Source organism: Palaemon carinicauda, chromosome 24 (assembly GCF_036898095.1).
Source record: "Palaemon carinicauda isolate YSFRI2023 chromosome 24, ASM3689809v2, whole genome shotgun sequence".
In the NCBI taxonomy this organism is placed as follows: domain Eukaryota; kingdom Metazoa; phylum Arthropoda; class Malacostraca; order Decapoda; family Palaemonidae; genus Palaemon; species Palaemon carinicauda.
Genome location: NC_090748.1, coordinates 80,092,864 through 80,107,051, shown reverse-complemented (window position 1 = coordinate 80,107,051; position 14,188 = coordinate 80,092,864). Strand labels below are relative to the sequence as shown.

The window sequence follows — 14,188 nt, the reverse complement described above, 5'->3', positions numbered from 1 at the left end:
CTAAATTGAAATACATTCCAAATTTGTTAGAAACCATTGTGCTTTTGCTTTGCTTTGTTTACTTTTTAAGGGAAATTGAAGAATAAATCTCTTGTACGATACGATCCTTGATCATGTCACATCTTGGGTCACCATTGTCTTTGTCTAAGAATCTGCTTTCTTTCCTTTCTTGTCTACCATTACCGTCTGATCAAATACATGAAGATAAAGAAGAAAAAAGGTATGACAACTTCAACGCAAAGAAGCTATATACAGCACAGGCCTTCTTGATTCATGACATAAAAGGTACCTGATGACATCGGGGACGGAACATCATCAACTATTGTACGTCATAATACTTCCTCTGCCTGACATAAGTCAGGAACGGTACAAAAATGTTATTTTTATTAATAAAATAAATTTTTGAATATACTTACCCGATAATCATGTAGCTGTCAACTCCGTTGCCCGACAGAATTCTATGGAGGGATACGCCAGCTATCACAATACTAGAAGGGGGTGTACTTACCAGCGCCACCTGTGGCCAGGTACTCAATCATTTGTTGTTGACACCTCCTCAATTATTCCTCGGTCCACTGGTTCTCTCTGGGGAGGAAAGGGAGGGTCGATTAAATCATGATTATCGGGTAAGTATATTCAAAAATTTATTTTATTAATAAAAATAACATTTTTCAATATTAAACTTACCCGATAATCATGTAGCTGATTCACACCCAGGGAGGTGGGTGAAAACCAGTGTACATGATTAAAGGATAGCTAAGTATCCCATATTTCATATAACAGTTATCTCAAATAACAATGAAATAATAAGTACCTGGTAAGGAAGTCGAATAGAACCGTTACTCTACCTTTTATTTAAAGTTCGTCTTCCTTACTGAGCGCAGCGTTCCTCTTGGAGGCTGAATCAACCCAAAGGTGCCAAAGTACAAGGGGTTGCAACCCTACTAAAGGACCTCTACCAAACCTTTAACCCAGGCGCTTCTCAAGAATGAATAGACCACCCGCCAAATCCAAGGATGCGGAAGGCTTCTTAGCCTACCGTAACAACCATAAAAACAACAATAAAAGTATTCAAGAGAAAGGTTAAAAAGGTTATGGGATTAAGGGAATGTAGTGGCTGAGCCCTCACCTACTACTGCACTCGCTGCTACGAATGGTCCCAGGGTGTAGCAGTTCTCGTAAAGAGACTGGACATCTTTCAGATAAAATGATGCAACACTGACTTGCTCCTCCAATAGGTTGCATCCATAATGCTCTGCAGAGAACGGTTTTTATTAAAGGCCAACGAAGTAGCTACAGCTCTTACTTCGTGGGTCCTTACCTTCAGCAATGCAAGGTCTTCCTCCTTTAAGTGAGAATGTGCTTCTCTGATCAGAAGCCTTATATAGTACGAAAGCCCATTCTTGGACATGGGTCTCGAGGGTTTCTTGATGGCACACCATAAGGCTTCTGACTGTCCTCGAATAGGTTTAGACCTCTTCAGATAATATTTGAGAGCTCTGACAGGGCAAAGAACTCTCTCTAGTTCGTTACCTACCATGTTGGAGAGGCTAGGTATTTCGAACGATCTAGGCCAAGGACGTGAAGGAAGCTCGTTCTTTGCTAGGAATCCAAGCTGAAAAGAACATGTAGCTGATTCGGTTGTGAAACCAATGTTCTTGCTGAAGGCATGAACCTCACTGACTCTCTTAGCTGTTGCAAGGCAAACGAGAAAAGCAGTCTTGAGGGTAAGATCCTTGAAGGAAGCTGACTGGAGAGGTTCGAACCTAGATGTCATAAGGAACCTTAAGACTACGTCTAGATTCCAGCCTGGAGTGGAAAGACGACGTTCTTTAGACGTCTCAAAAGACTTGAGAATGTCTTGAAGGTCCTTGTTGGAAGACAGGTCCAAACCCCTGTGGCGGAGGACTGAGGCCAACATGCTCCTATACCCTTTAATCGTAGGTGTTGAAAGGGATCTCTCATTCCTAAGATGAAGAAGGAAGTCAGCTATTTGGATCACAGAGGTATTGGTAGAGGATATTGAATTGGCTCTACACCAGCTTCGGAAGACCTCCCACTTAGACTGGTAGACTCTACGAGTGGAAATTCTTCTAGCTCTGGCAATCGCACTGGCTGCCTCCTTCGAAAAGCCTCTAGCTCTAGCGAATCTTTCGACAGTCTGAAGGCAGTCAGTCTAAGAGCGTGGAGGTTTGGGTGCAACCTGTCTACGTGTGGTTGACGTAGAAGGTCCACTCTTAGAGGTAGAGTCCTGGGGAAGTCGACTAGCCATTGAAGTACCTCTGTGTACCATTCTCTTGCAGGCCAAAGGGGAGCAACCAGCGTCAGCCGTGTCCCTTCGTGCGAGACGAATTTCTGTAGAACTTTGTTTATAATCTTGAACGGAGGGAATGCGTACAGGTCGAGATGGGACCAGTTCAGAAGAAAAGCATCCACATGAACCGCTGCAGGGTCTGGAACAGGGGAACAATAAAGCGGAAGTCTCTTGGTGATGGAGGTGGCAAACAGATCTATGGTAGGTTGACCCCACAAGGTCCAAAGTCTGTTGCACACACTCTTGTGGAGGGTCCATTCCGTGGGAATGACCTGATTCCTTCTGCTGAGGCGATCCGCTGAAACATTCATATCGCCCTGGATGAACCTCGTGACCAGTGTGAGGTTTAGACCTCTTGACCAAATGAGGAGGTCCCTTGCGATCTCGTAAAGGCTCCTCGAATGGGTCCCTCCTTGCTTGGAGATGTAAGCCAAGGCTGTGGTGTTGTCTGAATTCACCTCCACCACTTTGCCTAGCAGGAGGGACTTGAAGTTCAACAGGGCAAGATGAACTGCTAACAGTTCCTTGCAGTTGATGTGGAGTAGTCCTTGTTCCTTGTTCCATACTCCTGAGCATTCCCGTCCGTCCAAGGTCGCACCCCAGCCCGAGTCCGATGCATCCGAGAAGAGATGAAGATGGGGGGTCTGGATGGCCAATGATAGACCCTCCTTGAGAAGGAGATTGTGCTTCCACCACCGGAGAGTGGTCTTCATCTCTTGGTTGATAGGGATAGAGACTGCTTCTAGAGTCGAGCCCTTGTCCCAATGAGCTGCAAGATGGAATTGAAGAGGGCGGAGGTGGAGTCTCCCTAGCTCGACAAACAGGGCCAGTGATGAGAGGGTCCCTGTGAGACTCATCCACTGTCTCACTGAGCAATTGCTCCTCTTCAGCATGCTCATGATGCACTCTAGGGCTTGGTTTATCCTGGGGGCCGATGGAAAAGCCCGAAAATCCCGACTCTGAATCTCCATTCCCAGGTACACAATGGATTGGGAGGGAATGAGTTGAGATTTCTCTATATTGACTAATAGACCTAGGTCTCTGATTAGATCTAAAGTCCAAGAGAGGTTCTCCAGACAACGACGACTCGTGGAGGCTCTCAACAGCCAGTCGTCTAGGTAGAGGGAGGCTCTGATGTTCGATAAGTGCAGGAATTTCGCTACATTCCTCATCAGATGAGTAAAGACCATAGGAGCTGTGCTTAGGCCAAAACACAGGGCTTGGAACTGATAGACAACCTTTCCGAAAACGAATCTCAGGAAAGGTTGGGAGTCTGGATGAATGGGAACGTGAAAGTATGCATCTTTCAAGTCCAACGAGACCATCCAGTCCTCCTGTCTGACCGCTGCTAAGACCGACTTGGTCGTCTCCATTGTGAACGTCTGCTTGGTGACATACTCGTTGAGAGAGCTGACGTCCAGCACCGGTCTCCAACCTCCTGTCTTTTTGGCTACAAGAAAGAGACGGTTGTAGAAGCCCGGGGATTGATGGTCCCGGACTATAACCACTGCCTTCTTCTGCACAAGTAGCGACACCTCCTGTTGCAATGCTAGCCTCTTGTCCTCTTCTTTGTAGTTGGGAGAGAGGTTGATGGGCGATGTGGTCAGAGGCGGTTTGAGGCAGAATGGAATCCTGTAACCGTACCTCAGCCAACTGACAGACTGTGCGTCTGCACCTCTCTTCTCCCAGGCTCGCCAGAAGATCTTGAGTCTGGCTCCTACTGTTGTCTGGAGAATCTGAGAGTCAGTGCTTTCCCTTAGATGTCCTGGGTCCTTTCCTAGACTTGCCCCTGTGAGAGTCTGGACGGGAGCTTCCTCGGCTGGGGGCTCTACCACGAAAGGGCGGTATGAACCTAGTGGCCGGGGTATCAGCCACTGGGGAGCGATAAGTCTTGGGGACAGAGGTGGTAACCTTAGACTTACGAGCCGATGAGGCTACAAGATCGTGCGTGTCCTTCTGTATCAGGGCAGCCGACAAGTCCTTAACTAGCTCCTCGGGAAAGAGGAACTTTGAGAGTGGAGCAAAAAGGAGTTGTGACCGTTGGCACGGTGTAATGCTGGCGGAGAGGAAGGTACACAGTTGTTCCCTTTTCTTCAACACCCCTGATACAAATAACGACGCTAGCTCACCCGATCCATCCCTGATGGCCTTATCCATGCAGGACATAATTAGCATGGCAGAGTCTTTGTCCGCAGGAGAGGTTTTCTTGCTGAGGGCTCCCAGGCACCAGTCGAGAAAGTTGAACATTTCGAAAGCTCTGAACAACCCTTTCAGAAGATGATCCAGGTCTGAGAAGGTCCAACAAACCTTCGAGCGTCTCATCGCAGTCCTCCTAGGCGAGTCCACCAGACTTGAGAAGTCAGCCTGGGCAGAGGCAGGTACTCCCAAGCCTGGTGCTTCCCCTGTGGCATACCAAACGCAACCTTTCGAAGCGAGCTTCGTTGGAGGGAACATGAAGGAAGTCTTGCCCAGGTGTTGTTTAGACTGAAGCCACTCCCCTAAGATCCTTAAAGCCCTCTTGGAGGATCTAGCTAGGACAAGCTTAGTATAGTTCGACTTAGCTTGTTGTACGCCTAGCGAAAACTCAGATGGAGGAGAGCGGGGAACAGCAGAGACGAAGTGGTCTGGGTAAAGCTCCCTGAGTAGAGCCAAGACCTTTCGAAAATCAATAGACAATGGAGAAAGCTTAGACTCCTCCACGTCTGATGAGGGATCAAGGTGTGCCTCCTCATCATCCGACACTTCATCAGCAGAGGGTAGCGAAGCGATAGGACCAGAATGCTGAACCGCAGAGTCAGAACGGGTAGGAACAATAACAGAGGTTTCCTCATCTTGAGGGAAAACCTGAGGCTCAGACTGCATAGGCTGAACAACAGACGAAGCAGAAGGCAGGCGCATGGGTGAAGGAGGTTGACTCCTAGCAAGAGTTGAACCCAAGGATTGCACAAGCTGAGCGGAGGACGGAGGTGGAGTAGTCCGTTCCTGTTCCTGTGAGATGAGTGGAGCATGAAGAGGTTGAGGCTGCGCAGAACAAGGTAAAGTTCTCGCAAGCTGAGGCTCCTGAGGCGCAAGTCCATGGTGTAGAGGAGCTTGCCTAGATGAGGGTTGAGCTCGCTGCAGCGATGGTTGAGCAGACAGACTCACGGAGGGGAGAGGTTGTTGTACCCCAACCGAGAGTTGCACCACTGGTGGAGCAGCAAGGGGAGGAGGAGGAAGAGTGGAATAACTCTCCTGATCCCAAAGCAAGGGTTGCCTTAAAGAAGGCTGAGGCTGAACAACACTGGGAACAGCAAACTCCGAAAGTGGCTCAACATCGTACGCCTGGCAGATGGTGCTGCGACCAGGCGGAGCAGGTGCAGGCTGGGCGAGCACAGGCGGAGCGAGAACAGGTGGAGGGAGTGTAGGCGGAGGAGGAGGTGCAACACTCTCAGCCCGACACTCACGCATCAAGTCCGAAAGCTGAGCTTGCATGGACTGAAGCAGGGTCCACTTGGGGTCGGCAGAAACGATAACAGACTGAGGTAAAGTCACAGTCGGGGTCTGTATAGGCAGAACCTTACTCCTCTTGGGCGGAGTACAGTCGACCGATGACTGAGGCGAGTCGGAGCTGAGCCAATGACTACAACCTGGCTGAGCACTCGCTGACTGAACTCTACGTTTAAGCGGTCTCGAGACCTGAGACCAACGTTTCTTCCCTGCATGAAGATCAGCGGACGAGAAGACGGGCTCAATCGTCTGCAGGTGGGAGTGACGGTCTAAGGAAGACACGCCCGCAACCACCGAGGATAATTCTGTGCGCCTAACAAGGCCTGTCGAACCCTTAAGCCCTTCGACATTGCTTCTCCCCTGGGCATGGGAGCTTGCAAGAGGTCCCGGACTGGGAGGACGACTGGCTCGCACAGAAAAATCCTCACGCACCACACTGGCACCACTAGCACTTGGCACTGCACAGACACTAGCACTCGTCACAGCACTGGCACTATTTCCACCCACTGCACTCTTGACCTTCAGTTCTTTAACCTCGGCCATCAGAGACTCATGGTCACTTACCACTGATTCTACTTTATCTCCTAAAGCCTGAATAGCACGCAAAACAGTTGACATATCAGGCGGAGGGCACACAGTAGGTTCGGGGGTAGCCACTACAGGGGTAGGAAAAGGTAGGGGATCATGAGGTGAGGAAAACATAGAAGAGTGAGAAGAATTCTCCTAACTCTACCTCTCTCTAACTTAGATGAATATTTTAAAAGACGGACAAAATCCAATTCCGAAAGTCCGGCGCACTCCTCACACCGATTTTCTAATAGACAGGGCCTGTCCCTACAGTCAGAACAAGCGGTGTGAGGATCTACCGAGGCCTTCGGAATACGCCTATTGCAAGACCTACATCGTCTATGGGAGGGAGCTTGCGAAACGTCAGACATCTTGTTTCAAAGAGTTAGTCAAAGGGTGATCCAAAAACAAGCAAAAATTCATTAACCGTTAATCAGTATTTATATAAAAGCTATCTAGCTAATATAAAAAGGATTCCAGTATGCGACAGCCGTTAATCTAAGAGAATACTTCACCAAATATCCATGAATAAACTCGAAGACCATGAGCGTATCCCAGAACGTCTAGCCGGAAGCACGACAGAGGAATAATTGAGGAGGTGTCAACAACAAATGATTGAGTACCTGGCCACAGGTGGCGCTGGTAAGTACACCCCCTTCTAGTATTGTGATAGCTGGCGTATCCCTCCATAGAATTCTGTCGGGCAACGGAGTTGACAGCTACATGATTATCGGGTAAGTTTAATATTGAAAAACTCAAAACATATTGGGTGCAGGAAAATACAGGCATGAACAAGTTATCAGTGTGAGGAAAGAGCGATAATGATTATAAAAAATATAAGAAATAACGTTACAGTGTACGAGCGTGTGTAATACACGTGCGGTACACTCCCTTTCGTAGGTTCTCGTCTGTCACCCACCACTGAAGGTCCGTCCCTTCCGCGGGCCCCATAGGGACCATGACGTCCGGGGAATCGTGTCCTTGATTCCACCGAGACTTAAGTCGCCACAGCAGAGATCTCATTCTGAGGCGACCATTGGGAACTAGACGGGCCAAAGATGAGAGGTGACCAAGAAGACGTAACCACAATTGGGCTGGGAGTTCGTCTCGTCTGAGGAAAGGACTTGCGACCCTCTTCAGCCTTGCTATCCTGTCGTCTGATAGGAAGGCTTTGTGGAGATTGGTGTCTAAGATCATGCCTAGATATACCAGTCTTTGAGTAGGAAGCAGAGAGGACTTCTTGAGATTTACCATGATCCCCAGATCTTGGCAAAGTCCCAGAAGTTTGTCTCGGTGTCGAAGAAGGGTCGACTCCAAGTCTGCTAGGATCAGCCAGTCGTTCAGATAATGGAGGAGACGGATGCCGATTCTGTGTGCCCACGATGATATCAGGGTGAACACTTTGGTGAAAACTGGGGTGCTGTGGAGAGACCGAAACACAGCACCTTGAACTGGTAGATCTTGTTGTCTAGGCTTGATTTTAAGTACTTCCTTGAAGATGGATGGACTGGGATCTGGAAGTACGCGTCCTTCAGATAACAGTGTACACATGAAGTCTCGGGGTCTTACTGCAAGTCTGACCGTGTCTGCCGTCTCCATACTGAACGGGGTCTGCTTGACAAACCTGTTCGGGGCTGAGAGGTCAAAGACTGGTCTCCAGCCTCCAGACGCCTTCCTTACAAGAAAGAATCGACTGAAGAAGCCGGGGGAGCCGTCGACGACCTCCTGGACAGCGCCCTTATTCAACATGGTCCCGACTTCTTCCCTAAGGATTTGCCCCCTTGCCGATCTCATGGCAAGGGAGCTCAACGACACTGGATCCGCTGTCAGGGGAGGTAGAGATGTTGTGAACGGGACGCGATATCCTTGACTGATTACAAAAATCGTCCAGGCATCGGCCCCGAGTTGCTGCCACCTGATCGCGCAACTTTGTAGGCATCCCCCCCACTGGTGGATATGTGGGGGGACTGCCAATCCTAGGGTTTGCAGCCTCGGCCCCTCCCTCTAGGATTTTTCCCTCCCCTGGAGGACTTCTTGCCTTTCCTGTCCTTGACAGGAGGACAGGCAAGGGCTTCGACACCGTTGCCTTTGCTGCCACTGCCGGTTTTGTTGTCTTGGACGGGCGAGGTTGTTGGGGTGCTGGAGGTGGTTTATAGGGCTTTGATGTAAGAGCCCTATGTAGGAGAGAGTCCTGGTTGGACTTCCTCCACCTCTCAGCTGCCTGTTCCACGTCTTTCGGCTCGAACAAGTTCCTCCCCAAGATGGAGGAATGTCTAAGTCTGCTGACCTCGGTGCTGGGGACCTTCGCGTGAAATCTCTCAGACACCGCATCACGACGCTTCAAGATGGAATTAGCCCACAAGTTCTAGACTTGGTGGGCTAGAAACTCGATGGTACGCGTGCCTGATAGAAGGAAAGTCTCCTAGGCCTTTCTGGTACTCTCCTTGGACAGGTCCTCGGATCGTAACAGGATGCCGAGAGACCCCAGCCAGATATCCAGCCACGAAGTTGCCTGCATGGCACACTTCGCTACCTTCTCCTGACTGAGGATCTCCGAGGCCGAGAAAGACACTTGCCGGCTGGTTAGTCTCTCTAGAGGGACTCCCCTGGTAATCTCCTCCACAGAATGGTGTAATGGAAGAGCTAAGCAAGACTCCTCCATGATCTCAAAGTACCTCCTCTGATGGACACGAGGAGGCGGGAGGAGTTTGTTGCCGGCGCTGGAACGGCTGGAGGAGGCAAGCTCGGAGAGCTGGCCCTCAACCTTATCTCTGGCACTCTTGACCCCTTGGGACCAAGGCAAAGCCGTACTGGCCTTAGGGGGTTTCTGAGTGCCGAAGACTCGGTCCAGGAAAGTGTCCTTGCCCTCTCGAGGGAGAATCTCAGGATCCGAGAACCCGTTGAGATTCCTCATCAGAGTCAGAACTTGCCAGAACACATGTTCCGACTCCTGAAGCTCTCCTCCTGTAGGGCTGGCAGCAAAGTCTCCTGTCCCCAAAGGCTCCTCTTGGGGGGACTCGTGGACGTTCTCCGCGGGTTTGGCTGGCTCTCGTCTCATCCTAGAGGACGACTTAGGAACAGTCTTAGAGTCCTTCGACTCCCTCCTGGGAGGGATACAGGACTCCAACAGCGATGGCGGGAGGCTCTTCTCCACCCCCACACGAGAAGACTTCTCTACGCGAGGTGGGGTTCCTCCCATTGGTGCGATGGGAGAACGCCTCACCTCAAGAGAATCCCCTGAGGACGGGAAATCTTCATCCAAAGGGGAAGCAGAGAAAGTCTGGGGGGGGGAGGGAGCCTTCCTCAAAGACTTCCGAGGAGCCAGCTTAACCCTTGGGGAAGTCACCACGTCGTCTACTCCTCTCTTCCTCTTCAGGGGGGTCGGTACTGCCGCTGATTTGAGGACCAACTCAGAGAAGGCAGACTTAAAGGCCTGCACGACAGCTCTGACAAGGGACCCAAACCATGGCTGCTTACTGACAGCGGCGCTGTCTTTCTCCCTCTGGAGGGAAGGGGATCGTTCGATCCCTAGGAGTAGAAACCACAACAGGGTCTTCCTGAAAAGAAGAAGGGGAAGAATGCAAGTTCCTGGACCTATCCGGTGTTCTCCTGCCCTCCGGCGAGCGCGCTGGTCTGCGCTTGCGGGGGTGGAGGGGAATGTGAAGGAGACGACCTGGTTGCTCGCGGTCCTGCAGCCTCGCGCGTGGGATCGAGCTGTAAATCCCGCTGCGAATTGTGCGATAGGTTCTTATCCGGTTCTGTGTGCGGGCGCGTGAGCGCGGGGGTGATGGCGAGGGTGCGCGTGGGCATGCAGGCGATTGATGGCACGCGCAGGGGCGATAGAGCGCGTGGGCACGTAGGCGATCGATGGCGCGCAGTGGCGCGTTCTGGAGAAAGCCGAGGGCGCGCAGCAGGTTGAACAAGCATTTGCGCACGTGGAGGCGATTGCACGCGAGTGCATGGACGTGCAGGATCCTTCTGAGCCCGTGAGGGTGAAAGTGTTGGGCGCGCGCGCGCAGGGGAAATCTCCCTTGCGCGTGGGCGCGCACGAGGGCGCACATCTACCAGGGCGAACGGGCAGTGCGCGCGATGGTGCGTAGAAGAAAGCTGGTGAGCCTGAGGTGTCTGATGGCGCGTCGGTGTCTGCTAGCACGGAGGAGATCGCTGGCGAGCAGGAGAAGAAGGTATCTTCCCTCCTGCGCCCAGATCTGAAGATCGTGGGCGCACGGGCGAACGTTAGCGCACAGGCGAGTAGGAGATCTAGGGCGCGCATCAGGATACGGGCGCGCAGTGGCGCGCTGGCGAACAGGGGATCGACGGCGCGCAGGTGAGCGCTGGCGCGAAGTCTCAGGAACAGGTGCTCGCTGGTGCGTTGTCTCCGGGTCACCAAATGTAGAGCGCTTGCGCGCAATAGCGCGCAGAACGTTGGCGCACAGGTGATACCTGGCGCTTAAGGGACTTTGCCACAATGTGAAGTCCCTTTTGCCCCGAAGGGACCGTGGCCTGCTTGAACACAGGATGCGTGGGCTCCCACAGCGCGTCGGCAGCCAGGAAGGGCGACGGCAGGTCAACAGGTCTGGCAGGAGTAGGAGGTCGCGAAAGATCAGCGGACAGGTCCAGGGATGTAGCTGGATGGGCAGGTGAACGGCGACGAGGTTCCTCTGCGGCGGACTGCGGCGAAGACAAGCCGAAGAGGCGCCTCCTAACACCATTGTGAGGTGAAGGAAGGCCTCTACAGCGGAGGGGAAGGCGGGCTTTACGCCTTATACGCCCTATGGGGGCAGCAGGTAGACCGTCGGCAATCCTCCGAAGAGGAGTCTCTGTCAGTGAAATCCCCCGAGGGGGAGAATCACCTGCAGGAGAGACCGTTGGACTTAGTTCCTCCCTCGAAGGATGTTCGGAGGGGGGAGCTAAGCCTTCAGCTACATCAGCAACAGGAGCAGAGGTTTGAGATAACTCGTCAGAAGCCTCTGCCACAGCAACGTCGACGATAGACAGAGGATCAACCTCAGCTAACATCGGCGACTGTTTGACAGCTGCCCCTAACCTGATTATGTCAAACAGGGCTTCCTTGGAGGGCGAGCCCTCAAGCCCCAAGGAAGCCCAAAGCTGTACCAAATCATCATTAGCAACATTAGAAATTGAATCCTCCCCCGGGGGAAGAGGAGCTGCCTCGCTATGGGAGGCAACTCCCTCTCCCAAACCCCGAGATCGGTCAACAGAAATGCGGCCTACGCTACCACTTGCCGGCCTCTCGGAAGAAGCCATTCGGAATGCGGCCTACGCTACCACTTGCCGGCCTCTCGGAAGAAGCCGATCGAGTGGGAGCTTCGGAGGAGGTTTGGGTTACGGAAGAAGAGTCCTTGGGGTTTTCTCTCTTCAAGGAATCCCTTGAAGGAGAAATATCCCGTTTCGACTTCTTCTGGCGCCGGGAAAACCTCTCCCACTGGGAGATAGACCACTCCCTGCACTCACGACATACTTTATCTCTGTCACAACGTTGGCCCCTACAAAAAGGACATAAGGTATGTGGATCTGTTTCGACCGCCGACATATAAGTCCCACAAAGGTGGTCAGGTAAGCCGGGACACTTCCGCATCGCAGAGGCCAACTTCCAAACACTCTGTCAAAAAGAAAAAGCAAACAAAGATTAATGGCTGTCAGTGTAGGCGAGGGTGATAGGGGACACGTCTGTCTAGCACGCGAGCCGATAGCAAAGTGAAGCTCAACACAGGTGTGTGTGTGTGTGTGTGTGTGTGGGGGGAGGGGTAGTATACTACCCCTCCCTACCCCCACTAACTAGCGGTGGGGTAGTAATCCCTCGTTAAAATTCTAATGGCTCGTCATTTCAGCTACGCCGAAAGTAATTACCCATATTAAATAGCGTGGTTTGCATTTCAGTTACGGAACAAACAATAATTCGTTGGTATAACCTATTATACTAGATTCCTTGTCCTAGCTTAAAAAGGCACTTTGACTCTAAGTACCTATCCTGTGCATAAAATCTGTTTATGACAAAACAAAACATATACATACCATTCCACAGCCAGGCTGGGGGCATCCAAATGGTTTATCCACTTCTCCCATGACTATCTAATATACTGTTAATCTGTCAATTGGCCACAGGACCGTTTCGTAGGAATAAACACACAAGCAGGACTTGACCACTAAAGTTGGGAGCCTGCCTGGCCCAACTGGTCTTTACAAAGTAGCCAATATTCTTCTTTAGTCACGTGGTGACCCTGAAAATAGAAAAAAATACATATACTGTTAGTCTATATAAATATAAAGTACATACTGTAAAATATTATTATTATTATTACTAGCTAAGCTACAACCCTAGTTGGAAAAGCAGAATGCTATCAGCCTAGGGGCTCCAACAGGGAAAATAGCCCAGTGAGGAAAGGAAACAAGGAAATAAATAAACTACCAGAGAAGTAATGAACAATTAAAGTAAAATATTTTAAGAACAGTAACATTAAAATACATCTTTCATATATAAGTTATAAAAACATAAAAAAAAAGAAAGAAGAAGATAAATAAGATAGAATAGTATAACCAAGGCAGTGGAAGGCCATGGTACAAAGGTTATGGCACGACCCAAAACTAGAGAACAATGGGTTGATTTTGGAGTGCCCTCCTAGAAGAGCTGCATACCACAGCTAAAGTCTCTTCCACCCTTGCCAAAACGAAAGTAACCACTGAACAATTACAGTGTAGTAGTTAACACCTTGAGCAAATAAGAATTATTTAGTAATTTCCATTTAGTCAGATGTATGAGGGCAGAGGAGAATGCGAAAAGAATGAACTAGACTACTCAGTGTATGTGTAGGCAATGGACATATGAGCCATAACCAGAGAGAGGGATCCATTGTAGTACTGTCTTGCCAGTCAAAGGACCCATTAACTCTCTAGTGGTAGTATCTTAACAAGTGGCTTGTGCCTTGGCCAACCTACTACCTACTACTGTTCTCCACAAAAGTTTTCAAAACACAATAACCATACCAGTAACACCTCATATTTCTTCAAAAGGGAAATGGCCGTATATTTGGCATAATTGTAGCAGCAGGTTCCGTTCCAAACAAGAAGCACTAAAAGAAACATTTCAACATGCCAGAGATAGTATCTCTTTAGAAGTGAAGGTAGGTGATTGGTCAAAAAATTCAGGGGACAGCAAAAACAACTCTTGCTTGAGGATACTCTCAGGCATACTATTCTATCTTATTTCTCTTGCCCTTTTTTTAAGTTTTTTATAGTTTATATATGAAAGATCTATTTCAATGTTGTTATAGTTCTTAATATACCTTATCTTAATTGTTCATTACCTCTCTTGTAGTTTACTTATTTCCTTTCCTCACTGGGCTTTTTTTCCTAGTTGGAGCCATTGGGCTTATGGCATCCTGCTTTTTCAACTAGGGTTGTAGCTTAGCTTGTAGTAGTAATTATAACAAGTGGTTGCTAGGAAGGTGACTGCAAGTGGTAAACTGTTCAATGGTATAGAAAAGGGGAAATTTATGTCTGAAGCAACTCGAATTGAATATTCTTAAAAAGTTAAGTATCTAGGTTTTTGTTAGTTACCAAGCAAGCCTAGAAGCTAAGGGATTCCATATATTACGTTTGAAGAGATCTACTTGATTAGACCTATATCAGTTCCAATTTCCTAACTGTTATGCAGTAAAATAATTGTATTCCGCTAGGATAATGTTACATACAGCAGGCATTGAATTACTGAAAAGAATGTAATAACTTCCATATAGTAAATTAAATAATTAGATTAAATCCAACAATAATACCTGTAGTTACTTCCTTCATGTACAGCAC

The 14,188-nt window shown here is 49.6% G+C and overlaps 1 protein-coding gene across 6 annotated transcripts in view; it reads right to left on the bottom strand.

Moving 5' to 3' along the window:
• The window catches only part of LOC137618170 (cyclic AMP-dependent transcription factor ATF-2-like), a 150,808-nt gene that overhangs the window by 90,416 nt on the left and 46,204 nt on the right, over window positions 1–14,188 (bottom strand). For 5 of the 6 annotated variants that reach the window (XM_068348225.1, XM_068348230.1, XM_068348229.1 and 2 more), the window contains one exon: window positions 12,404–12,609. In XM_068348225.1, the coding sequence (XP_068204326.1) occupies window positions 12,404–12,454 (51 nt within the window). In that variant the 5' untranslated portion in view covers window positions 12,455–12,609. Of the gene's footprint in view, window positions 1–12,403; window positions 12,610–13,692; window positions 13,852–14,188 lie in introns of those variants that run through there. The other variant, XM_068348228.1, reaches the window with a different exon arrangement.